This window comes from Phocoena phocoena, chromosome 6 (genome assembly GCF_963924675.1).
Source record: "Phocoena phocoena chromosome 6, mPhoPho1.1, whole genome shotgun sequence".
In the NCBI taxonomy this organism is placed as follows: domain Eukaryota; kingdom Metazoa; phylum Chordata; class Mammalia; order Artiodactyla; family Phocoenidae; genus Phocoena; species Phocoena phocoena.
In genome coordinates this window covers 33,461,391-33,474,207 of record NC_089224.1, presented here as the reverse complement: position 1 = coordinate 33,474,207, position 12,817 = coordinate 33,461,391, and the positions used below count along the sequence as shown (strand labels likewise).

Below are 12,817 nucleotides of genomic sequence, written 5' to 3'. Positions count from 1 at the left end.
GAAAAAATTTCAATTCCCTGGAAGACTGTAAAAGGCACCTGGAACAGTTCTTTGCTCAAAAAGATAAAAAAGTTTTGGGATTATGAAGTTGCCTGAAAAATGGCAGAAGGTAGTGGAACAAAAGGGTGAATACATTGTTCAATGAAGTTCTTGGTGAAAATGAAAAATGTGTCTTTTATTTTTACTTAAAAACCGAAGGCACTTTTTGGCCAACCCAATATCTCATGCAAGTTTTCTCAATTTCCAAACAATGTGATATCACACTCTAATATGTACGATAATTTTTTGTTGCTGCTGTCATTACCCACCCCCACCTTCTATTTCCGCTGAGCATAAGCCATTTGAGGATATCTTGTATGTTCTATAGGGTTTAGCATGCACAAAGTGCTGCGTAAATATTCACTGAGCTTAAATCCAATTAAATTGATTGTGCTATAAGCAAAAACAATACTTTCACACTGTTTCTGAAATTTTTAAAAAATCAAACATTAATGGAAGAGTAAATTACTTTTATTGACTGATGAAAAACTAAAGTGATAGGAAGTACGAATAGTAAACAATAATCATTGAGTTGTGCTGGAATTCTATTTTTCTTCTTTTCACTTTAAGCCAAAAGGACATAAAATTATAAACCATTAGTGAGCTAACCATTTTAAGTTTCTTCAACAAAAACTGCATAGTTCAGCAGTTGCACAGCATTAAATATATACATTTTTGCAAAACCCTGAAAGTTTTAATTTTTGTGTTGACCTCAAAGGCTAATGGAATCACCTACACTGGTCGGATTCAGAGTTTCTTTTCCCTTTTCTGCCACCCTGTAAAGAAAAATAGGGTAAATTATTGAGGAAATAACATTTTGGGGGCATTTTCTTTTCAAGAATAAATGAGATCAAAGGCATATTTGACTATGAAAAGGAAGGAACTTCTTTTCTGAGTTTGTTGCAAATTTGAATGAACATACCACTAAATTATTTTTACGTATTTTAAATAGCAATAACTGTTGTTATTTTTACAAACGGTTAAAGTAGGTTGTAGAAAACAGTTAGCTATTTGAACTGGTCCGGACTTAGTCTGATCACCAGTATCTTATTTTTTAGAGCTCATTTACACTGTCCCAGATTTTTTTTTTTTAATAAAAATTTTGGTCAGGACTTCCCTGGTGGCACAGTGGTTAAGAATCCGCCTGCCAATGCAGGGTTCGATCCCTGGTCTGGGAAGATCCCACGTGCCGCAGAGCAACTAAGCCCATGAGCCACAACTTCTGAGCCCGTGCTCTAGAGCCTGCGAGCCACACCACTGAGCCCACACGCCACAACTACTGAAGCCTACGTGCCCTAGAGCCTGCGCGCCACAACTACTGAGCCCACACACCGCAACTATTGAGCCCACACGCTGCAACTACTGAAGCCCGCGTGCTCAAGGGCCTGTATGCCACAACTACTGAGCCTTCGTGCTGCAACTACTGAAGCCTGTGCAACTAGAACCCATGCTCCACAACAAGAGAAGCCACTGCAATGAGAAGTCTGTGCACCACAACAAAGAGTAGCCCCTGCTCGCTGCAACTAGAGAAAGCCCGTGCGCAGCAACGAAGACCCAATGCAGCCCCCCAAAAAAAAAAAAAATTGATCAAAATAGACAATTTGCTCCATATGATCAGCAAATTTGGTGATTCACTTCATTACCCTTTTGGGTAATTCAATTTCTAATTCAAGTTCTGTATAGTTTTGTTCATATAAGACAGCATTAGAAATCTGATTTTGTTCATCAGTGGGTTGAAAAGATTATACTTTTCATATTTGCTCAGTGACATATATAAATCTGTATTTAATTTCCTCCAAATGAAATGCCATCAATGGTATTTGACTTGAGCCAAAGAAAGAGAAAGGTGGCTTAAAAGACAGGAAGTATTTTTCATTAATTACTTTTAACAACATTTTCTGCCTTACTCTGATTCAGAAAGCAAAGAATCATTTTAAAAATATGGAAAGCACAAAGGTACAAAAAAATTTAATCATCCATAACTATTCTACCCTCCATTTTAACCATAAATAATGGTTTGATGCATTTATAATAATTTTATAATTTTTCTACATTTTTATAAACTATGGCAATGATACTCAAACTTGGTTAATTACTAGAATCACCTAAGTAGTAATATTTTAAAAGTTCTGATCTCTAGACTTTGTCCCAGCCTATTTACTTATGATAATTAGTAGTGGTCTGAACAATCAAAAAGTTCCCAAGAAATTCTGATGATCAGCCAAGTTTGGAAACTACTTGTCTGTGAAAGCACATTTTTTAGAGTGGTGGTTATATCAAGGGCACATGGAACCCAGACCCATTTAATAATGTTGGCAGCTTCTCTTTGTTTCACCCTTTTTCTGCCCATAACCTCCCTCTTGGTGTTCAAAAACATGTCTACAACAAACCTTCTTTAAAAAAAAAAAAAAAATCAAGTATGAGAATGCTGTTATTCAGTCCTGACCAAATAAAAGTTTTGCAAAGATTCATTCAGAGAAGAAAAAGTACGAAGAGGTTATATGAAACTTGAGATGTATAATGACAGGTGTTAAAAATAAGATTTCCTGATAGCAGGGAAATAAAAAATAAATTTACTAAAAAACTTTCTACAAGGTAGATACCCACTATACAGAGGTACCAATGTTATATAGCTTAAAACTCTTACCTTTCTTCTAAACAAGAGTTTTTTAAAAATAATAATAATTCAAAGATCCTTTTCAAAGCTTCCCAGGCAAAGGGAATCTTCCTTCCTGGATTGATGACATGTCAAAGCTGGAGCTAAACAACTTTTATGTTCTCTAGGCCACCAGTGGTGGCTTTCGAACTTTTTTGACTATGACCCCCACATCAATTAACTCATTTTATATCATGACATAGACACACATACATATGTATATACAAATATATGTGTTTGTGTATATTCACAAATATACATATACACATATATTGAAACAAAGCCCTGATATTGTTTACTGCTTCACCAGAAAAAAATGCTGAATGCCATCTTGTAAATGCAGACGAAATGACAGAATTAGAAAAATCACTATTTTGCAACTACCAAAATAATAACTGATAAAAATATCTTTAATCTGGATGCTAAAATCATTGGGTAAAAAGAAAAGGATATTCATACAATCTCAAACTATAACTTCACATATTATTTATTAATTACAAAAGGGAAAAGATTATCTTTACAATGAAGATATCTAGGAGAGACTGCTGTACCCAAGTGATCAAACTTATTATATAATGGGATAAATGTCATTATGTACCTTCCCTCGATAAGGTTCACTGGCACATATCTCACATCATCTATGTAGTACCAAAGGTCTTTTTGAGTTACTTTAGTTATTGCTGTATATACCAATGTCTAGAATAAACTTAACATTTTCTATGATGTAAATTATATAACCAATAATAACCAAATCATCAATATGTTTGGTGAATAAATTTTGGCCTAAGAATAAAATAGTACCTTTATTCTCACATGTATATACCTATTCCAAATGTATTATCTGTGATGAAAACACTTTCATAATTATAAAAGCATACCTGATATTTGGCTAATTCTGCTTGTAATACTTTCACTTTAGATCTTTCTTGTTCTAACGCAGCATGAAGTGAAGTTACCTATAACCAAATATTCAATAAAAAAAGACTTTTTTGGGTCTTTTTTGGTAAATACTCTTAATTGTCATTCACAATGATGATTTTTGACTATGAGATTAATGAGCATTAGAAGAGAACCTCTCTCCTCACAAACAATTTCAATTAGGCATTTTATTCAGCTGTATATTAAAGAAACATAGGGCAAGCTCACTGTTCTAAGACAAGACCAAAGAATAAGGATGGGAAGGGGAGAAAATCAAGTCCATGAACAGGATAAGTTCTGTCTGTCCTTTCTATCTCTATATTCAGCCCACATCAACTAAAATACAACCTTATCTTCCCCTATTCTTTAGGACATACATACCTCCCTCAGTTCAGTAAACAGAATTTTCAATCATTTGCTATTACATAATAATAATGAAGTATGGTTTGCAGTATTGATGGGCTGTGTTTTTGCTTAGTCAAGTTTCATAATTCAGGACTAAAGAACAGCTTAATATAACCAGTCCTATATATAGTTTTTCTTACCTGTATCGTTAGCTCATTCTTGATACTTTGTGATTCATCAACTTGCAGAAGTATTTCTGCTTTATCTTTCACTGACAAAAAAGGAAAAACAGCAGTATAATCTTTTCAATCACTCAGATACTTTAACAATACTTTTACTGAACCAAGACAGCAATACAGTCAGGCAAAGATTAATTGTCCTCATACTTAATGTATTCCTTGACCCTATATATACCTCTTAATTTCCACTGGTAAATTCTGATCGTTATTATCACCACAGCAGCTTTTATTGGAAATTCTACATTTCTGTGGTGTTAAAATATTAATTGTACAGATATGACAAAAGATTAATTTTTTCCATTTATACTAAAAAGGACAAGGACAGAGAAAATAAAATATTTCACATAGGGAAAAAAACTTTAAAATGCCTCGACTAATCTTAAAGCAAGATTTTAAAAACAATGTAGAGTGTTTTTGTTTGTTTTGTTAAATTGTCAAGGTGTGCATATCATAAGGTCCACAAGAATTATTTTTATATGACTTTTCATACCATTAAAGCACTATCCAATAAGTGTTAGCTCATATGAGCACAGTAATCATATAACATCTGTGGTCTCAGAACTGTTCATTCGTCTAGAGGTTTTTCCCTCTTTGGGGAAGCAAGAGATCTGTTCTTTGGCCTCTGTGTTCCCTAGGCTTTAAAAATTTCCACATGGCTGACAATTTACTTAACCTATGGTAAAGGATAATACGTGAAAAACTAATTCTTCAACTTTGAAAAGCTAGGAGAGACTGAAGAGGTAAAACTAATAAAATGAGTAAAGGAGGAAATGTCCAAATATATAAGAGTACTGATATCACCAGAGCTCCACCAATATAACTCTGTCATTCAAATTTATTTTTCATAGTTTAATATGATATGCACTAAGGTGAGATGCTGTCTCAAGAAACAAATCACAGTCCCTTAAGAATCAACTTGGGAACTTTTACAAATTATACTTTCTACTCCTCCATCCTCAGAATTAAACACACTCACTGAGAACTAGTGATTTTTAACAATTATGTAATATTTTAACTACAGTCAATTTTCCTATAATGCTGTTTTGTGTTTCAAAGAGATTGATACATCAGGGAACAACATGAACATAACATGAATTGTGTACTTAATGCTTAAGCACAATTTCATGAACAAAGAAAACTGCACCCACTCACACACTTCAAATATCTACCAGCTATTTCAGTGCACTGTGTCAAGAACCACACCAAGTTTCCATCCTTCCATCACTTAACAGTTAACACACACAAGCTGCAACCCTTCTGAAACCTACTTCTACAGCAAACTTTAGGTTGTCTTCAAAGTTAAGTGCCATATTTATTATAGTATTTATGTATTCAACCATTTTAACATGTATAAAACTGTTATAGGTTCCCTTTTTTTTTTAATGTGTCACTGATGAAATTTTTGAGTATTGTATGCTCCTAACTCCATTTTCCCCATAAATTTTGTGGTTTTAACTGTATGATTTTATAGAGATTAGTGATTTTTAGGAACACATGTTGTACTGTAACATAACTGACTGTATTTGCATTTATATTACAAATGCTAGAGTTTGTAAACTCTAACGTACTGTATTTTTCATGTCATGGTCCTGTATAAAATTGTTCTACTTGGACTACTTATAGTACGGAGTATGGACACTGATATGATTTACTGGTAGCCATTTTTAATCTATTTTTTAAATTTTATTTATTTTATTTATTTATTTTTGGCTGTGTTGGGTCTTTGTTGCTGCGCGCAGGCTTTCTCTAGTTGCTGCAAGCGGGGGCTACTCTTCGTTGCCGTGCGCAGGCTTCTCACTGCAGTGGCTTCTCCACTGCAGAGCATGGGCTCTAGGCACACGGGCTTCAGTAGTTGTGGCACATGGGCTTAGTTGCTCTGCGGCATGGGGGATTTTCCTGGACCAGGGATTGAAACTGTGTCCCCTGCATTGGCAGGAGGATTCTTAACCACTGTGCCACCAGGTAAGCCCCTTCAATCTATTTTTGAGAGTAAGTTTTTATCAGTTAATTTTCTCACTTTTCACAAACGTTTCCTTAAGGAATATTACTTTATTTTTAGGTATTTAAAAATCATACATCCAATGTTCAATGATACCCTTACTTTCTTCAATTAGAAATACATCTTGTAAACAATTATTTTCATAATTTTATTCATTAAATGATCCACATGGAGCTCAGTGACATGCATATCTAAATTAATCTCAGGACACTGATATCTAATTGTTCAAATAATGCCTTTTCCCATTATTATTTAACTTCTATTTTATCATAGTTAAGCTTGTAACAGTTAAGTTATATTATAAAAGTCATAAAGTTATAAAAAGTATTTACTCTACTTCAAGACTATATATTCTGTTCAGCTGGACATGATTTCTGGTTTTTGATAACTGTTATTTAATAGTTTAAATATTTGGTTGGACAATTCCACTCCCAGTATCTTCATATTTGAAACAATTTAGGGTATCTTGTTTACTTATCCTTTAAGGTGAGCTTCATAATTTCTCAAGTGCTATACAGTACTCACAGGAGCTATATGTGGGATTTCATTAACACTTGTTAACAAGGGAAATTGTTTATTACACTTAATTTTGTCTCTTCAGAAGACTTTCTCATTTATTCATGTCTTTCTCTATGTCTCTTTTATGGTTCATTTTCTTTTGCAAATTTAATACATGCTTCCCTTTCTGTTATTAATGGAAAATTTTCAGAGAGCTTTCAAGGTTAGCATCACTAGGTATTCATATTCAGGAATGCAACTGATTTGGGTGGTTTCATATAACATCAACTTTACTAATGTTATTATCTCTAATCTTTTTTGATTGATTTCCTTGGCTTCCTGCTGGTAATCTACTGCCAAATGTTTAGAGTGGCAGCAAAAGTATGAAGAGTTGGGGCTGGTGGGGGTGGGGGCGGGGGTCGGGGGGTGGTAGGAGGGGTACAAGGAAAACCTAAAATCGTGACAGGCCTTCTCCTCTAATAATTAATAAACAGAATCTTAAGCAAATGTTTTCTTGTTTTGCCTCTAAATGTACTACAATAATTCATAAGAATTGAAATTTCAAGAGTTTCTTAGCTGAATAGTTGTAAACTTGTGTAATACTAAGGTGCTGCAAAGGAGACTTGTAATAATAAAATTATCGTCAATAATCCAGTTTGTATCCTTTTGGGAAACCTTTTTATTTTGCTGAATTAATAAATCATATATCTTGAAAAGTTATCTTCAAATATTTTTAAGATTAACTTTTAATTCTAAAAACACAGAAATCACTTACTTTCACCTTCCTGAAGCATTTTCAATAACTGTGCATTTCTTGCCTTTACTTCTTTATACTTTGCCTAATAATCAAGGAAAAAAGATTTAATTTTTTAAAAGTAAATGATATAATTAACGATTTACTACCAGTTTATGGAGCTTGCTCAAAGACATAAATTACTTCTGAAAGAAAAAAGATGGAGGAAAATGTATTCACAACTATCTACTACTTAATTAAATCCCTCGTATAATAATACAAATCAATATTATAGGTGACTGTATTTAAGAAGAGTAGAGTAAAAGTGGAGAAAACTCAGAATAAAACTAAATTTTCCTGAAGAGTCTTTCTCTTTTCTTCCTCAAATAAAATCCTTATACAATTCAAAATAATTATATGAAAACAAAAAGAAAAATGATTCATAGTTCTATACCAGTACTATACTAGAACTCTCTGTATCTGTTCTTTATCGGCCACTGTCCAATATGTGGCTGCTAACTACTGGAAACGTGGCCAGTGTTACTGAGAAAATGACTTTCAACTGTATTTAGTTTTATTTAATTACAATTTTTATTTTATTTAATTTTTATATATAAAAATTTAACTTTTATGTATTTAAAACCCATGTAGTGTATTAATTTTACACCATGTGTAGTAGTTACTGTACAGCACAGTTTTATATTTGCTCAGTTAAGGCTTTACTAATCTTTTGTTATTTCATTAACTAAATATTTTTAAAGTAATTTTTGAATTACTTACATTTTGGCTGAAATGAATTAGTAATTTACTGAAGTATCTTTCAGTTATTTTTCAACTTAAAAAAATGGCTTAGCTTCTTTTCAAACTACATGAATGACACAATTATACATTATAAACAATTTTGGAATTGTGTTCCCACATTAACATCCATATTCCAGGGAATTTTTCCCCTACACTACTCTTATTCAACGTGTCTTATAGCACACACTGAAGTATTTATAAATATTTAATACATTAGAGAAAACAATATATTTAGTAACTATAGAAATACAAGAGGTCAGGGAAAGAAAACAGATCAATATAAGAAATTTGTCATTTCTTCTCTCAACATGTACACAGATATGTACAGCAGTTACCAGATTCAAAAATCTTTCTTGTAAAACAAAGTTGATGTATTTTAAATTAAGTCCAATAGATGACTTTTACTAAATACTCTGTCCAGTAAATTGCTGAGGATAAATCAATAATGTTACTGAGTAATACTGCAGACAATACATTGAATGGAAGAAGTAAACATAAAAGGGAGTAGGACTTTTGAGAAGCTAAGTAATGAAAGAGGGAGATAAGTCAGATGGAAACATAAAAATATGAAGGGGAAAAACAAATACAGTCAACTACAACTATACTCACTATGAATACAGAAATATATCTACTGGGAATATAAAACTGTATCCACTATAAAATTCTCACTCTCAGGGTTTTGATCAATGTTAATACCTCATCAAACTCTAGCTCAAGCCTTTTCTCCAAGGTTCAGATCAGTGTATATGGAAGCATGTCTTTAGTCTTCAAGGCCTAAAGCCAGCTCATAAAGCAAAAATTGCAAATGAACAAAATTACCCCTGAATATTCTTTATACTGCGATAAAAATAACATATAGTTTTGCATTTACAATCCTGAAGAGTAAATGTATCTATGAAAACATAAGAGTATAAAATCCTAGTACTGTGCAATTTATAATAAAGAACATATGAAATATACAGTGCCCTCATTAGTATTTTTAACTTCATGAAAAAGAGAACACACAGTTAAACGCACGTATGGTGTGACTCCAATGTGTCCAACACAGATGTTCAACATCCTGAACATCTATGCCTGCATCCACAGCCATTTCAAACTCAACATGTCCAAAACGAGATCTATTAGTTCCGTTTCCCCAAACCAGTTCAAAATGTGTTCTTCCTCTTACACTCAGTACCTGTTAATTTTGTTACCAGACAGTCTTCACTCCAGGCCTCAGCTATATGCATTATCTTCCACAAAAAAATTCTCATGTCACTTCCCTTCTAAAGCCTTCACTGCCCTCTCCATGTCTAAAATGCAAATGCCTTCAAATACTGACCTCAACTAACACCCCCAATCTCACCTTCTACAACTTTGCATTTCTCTAAACGTCAGTATCAATGCATTTCCTACCATTCTCATGCCTTGTAAGCACTGTTCTATCTGGAAAAATTATCTTTTTTTTGGTGAAACCTTTACCAAGTTTCAATAGCAGCAACGGATTTATTCCTGTTCTGGGCTTCTGGAGCACTCTGTCAGATCTCAATCACAAATTCTACATTGTACTGCAATTATTTACATGATTACCTTCTCCATTAGACTATGAGCTTCTTACTAACTCATCTTTGTATTCACTGTGCCTAACACATGGTAAATGCTCAAAAAAAGCAAAAGAAAATATAAATGACAAAAAACTAAGGCAGAAGTGGGTGCAGCTCAAAAAGGTTTTAACAGGGATAATTCTTAAAGGCATGAGTAGACGAGGAAGGGAAATATAAGAACCAGCAGGGCTGGAACTTGACTCTTTTTCACTATTACATACACAGGGTCTAGAAAAGCACCTGGCCTATTACAGGCATTCAACAAATAATTGTTCAAAAGTAATTAGTTCAAAAATAATTAGTTCAAAAAGAGAATGATACTTGAGATGAATAAGAGATTTTTTTAAAAGCCTAAGAAAGGAGGAGAGTAATAGGTTTGTGGTTAAAAAAAAATTGTATAAATGACAAGTGTTGGCAAGGATATGAAGAAACTGGTACCCTTGTTCATTGCTGGTGGAAATGTAACATGGTGCAGCTGCTATGGAAAACAGTTTGATGGTTCCTTAAAAAGTTAAACATAGAATTACCATATGATCCAGAAATTCCACTCTTAGGTATATACGAACAGAACTGAAAGCAGGGACTCAGATACTTGTACACCAATGTTCATAGCTGTATTATTCACAATAGCCAAAAGGTGGAAACAGTGCAAGTGTCCATCAACAGACTAATAAACAAAAAATATGGTATATACATACAGTGGAGTATTATTCAGCCATAAAAAGGAATTAAGTTCTGATACGTGCTACAACATGGATATGCATGCTGAAAATATGCCAAGTGAAATAAGGCAGACACAAAAGGACAAATATCATGATTCCACTTATAGGAAGTACCTAGAATAGGCAAATTTACAGAGATTAGAGATTATCAAGGATTGCAGTAGAAGGGGAAATAGGGAGTTTAATGGGTACAGAGTTTCTGTTTGGGATGATGAAAAAGTTCTGGAAATAGTGGTGATGGTTACACAACACTGAGAAAGTACTTAATGCCACTGAATTGTACACTTAAAAACGGTTAAAATGGCAAATTTAATGTTATATGTATTTTACTATGATAAAAATATACTATCATTCAGATTATATATAATTAATGCACTAAAAAACCTAAATAGCAGAAATATTATTTCTATCAATCAAATATTAAACATATTTCAATATAATAAAAACAGAAAATGTACAAATTTATAGAATTAGTTTACAACAGTAAATATATACAAACCTCCCACTGAGTGATCACATTTTTCAGCTTCTGGATTTCAGCATCTTTTCTTTCAAGTTCCAACTTTAGTCTTTCAATTCTTCCATCTTTTAGAACTACTTCCTAAAGGAGGAAAACATTTTAGAACAAAGACAGTTCTGCCAATTCTGATTTACAATATCCTTTTTGAAAGGTTTAAGAGGAAAAAAAAGTCCCAATTTTAATTCATTTTCTAAAGCAACCTAAACTGTTGAATACATTTCCACTTGTACTCAATTTTATAAATGTAATTATGTACAGTACAAGCAAATAAGATATTTATGCCTAATCTCAAACTACAAACGTAACCTAGAACAATATCAGGGCTTTGAAATGATATTTCCATCCTGGAATAAACATACTAAAGTGGTCTCTGACAAGCTGTTATTAGTCTATCTTAACAACCTAAAAGACTTATGAGAAAAATACAAAATAACTTATGAGAAACTTATGAGAAAAATACAAAATAAATAATACAAAAAACCAAAAATAGGGCTTCCCTGGTGGCACAGTGGTTGAGAGTCCACCTGCTGATGCAGGGGACACGGGTTCGTGCCTGGGTCCAGGAGGATCCCACATGCCACGGAGTGGCTGGGCCCGTGAGCCATGGCCGCTGAGCCTGTGCGTCCGGAGCCTGTGCTCCGCAACGGGAGAGGCTAAAACAGTGAGAGGCCCGCGTACCGCAAAAAAAAATAAAATAAAAAAATAAAAATAAAACAAAAAGTTTTTCTCTATATTAGCAATTAACACATAGAAGATATAACTAGAAAAAACATTTTCTCCAGACAGCAATAAAAAATATCCCCAAGAATAAGATTCAGTAATTTTCAGGATCAATAAATGATAAAATATTGAAAAGGACAGAACAAAGCGTGTTTTTAGATAGGAAAACTAAGTACTACTAAATATTAATTTGTACATTCAACAGAAATTTCAATAGAGTTTTGTTCTTTGGAACTTAGCGAGATAGTCAAAACTTCACCTGGGAGAATACAGGATAGAAACAAAAAGTTAATGCAGTAGAATTTGCCTACCAGATAATTATATATTATACAGCAAAAATAATTAAAACAACATGTCATGGCACCTATGTTGACACAGCAATGTAACAGAAAAGAAAGTCCAGAAAGAGATTTAAGACACAAGAATTTATTATAACTAACTATGGTATTTTAAAGAAGTGAGAAAAGGCTGAATTACACAATAATGGTAGTATATGGGACAAATGGCTAACTGGAAAAATCAAGTTAAATGCCTGCCATCTTGTAACATACACCAAAATAAATAAATTTAAATGCAAAAAAATCAACCCAAAGTCATACTTTTCATAAGAATATATATTGGTTCTCTATATCTAATGAGTAATGTGGTGACAATTTTATTCCAAAAATACTCACTGAGCACCTATGCTGGGTGCTGGGTGTACAATGGTGAACAGAACTGAAAAGATTCTTGCCCTCATGGGATTTGTCTGGTGGAGGAGGTAGATATTACATAAAGAAATGCTGCAATTAGAAACCAAGGTTTAAGCAATGACGAAAAGAAACACAGTGCTATAAAGGGAATAATGTGGATTATTCCCTGGTGGATCAGGGAAGCTCTGAGGCCATGACCCTTAAGATGAACCTTGAGTGACTGGGTAGGAAATGGCTAAGTAAAAAGTGGAGGGAGATAAGAGCTTTCCAGGTAGAAAGAACAGTAGGTATAAAGGCCCTGAGGCAGGAAAGAGCCTACAGAATTTGAAGGATATTAAAGACGCAAGCCCGG

At 33.4% G+C, this 12,817-nt stretch overlaps 1 protein-coding gene across 2 annotated transcripts in view; it reads right to left on the bottom strand.

Moving 5' to 3' along the window:
- Window positions 1-487: 487 nt before the first annotated feature.
- The window catches only part of GKAP1 (G kinase anchoring protein 1), an 81,489-nt gene continuing 69,159 nt past the window's right edge, over window positions 488-12,817 (bottom strand). Inside the window, exons 9-13 of one of the 2 annotated variants that reach the window (XM_065879353.1) lie at window positions 11,033-11,134; window positions 7,470-7,533; window positions 4,159-4,229; window positions 3,574-3,651; window positions 488-815 (exon numbers count right to left, since the gene is read on the bottom strand). In XM_065879353.1, coding sequence (XP_065735425.1) covers window positions 768-815; window positions 3,574-3,651; window positions 4,159-4,229; window positions 7,470-7,533; window positions 11,033-11,134 — 363 coding nt within the window. In that variant the 3' untranslated portion in view covers window positions 488-767. The remainder of the gene's footprint in view (window positions 816-3,573; window positions 3,652-4,158; window positions 4,230-7,469; window positions 7,534-11,032; window positions 11,135-12,817) is intronic. The other variant, XM_065879354.1, reaches the window with a different exon arrangement.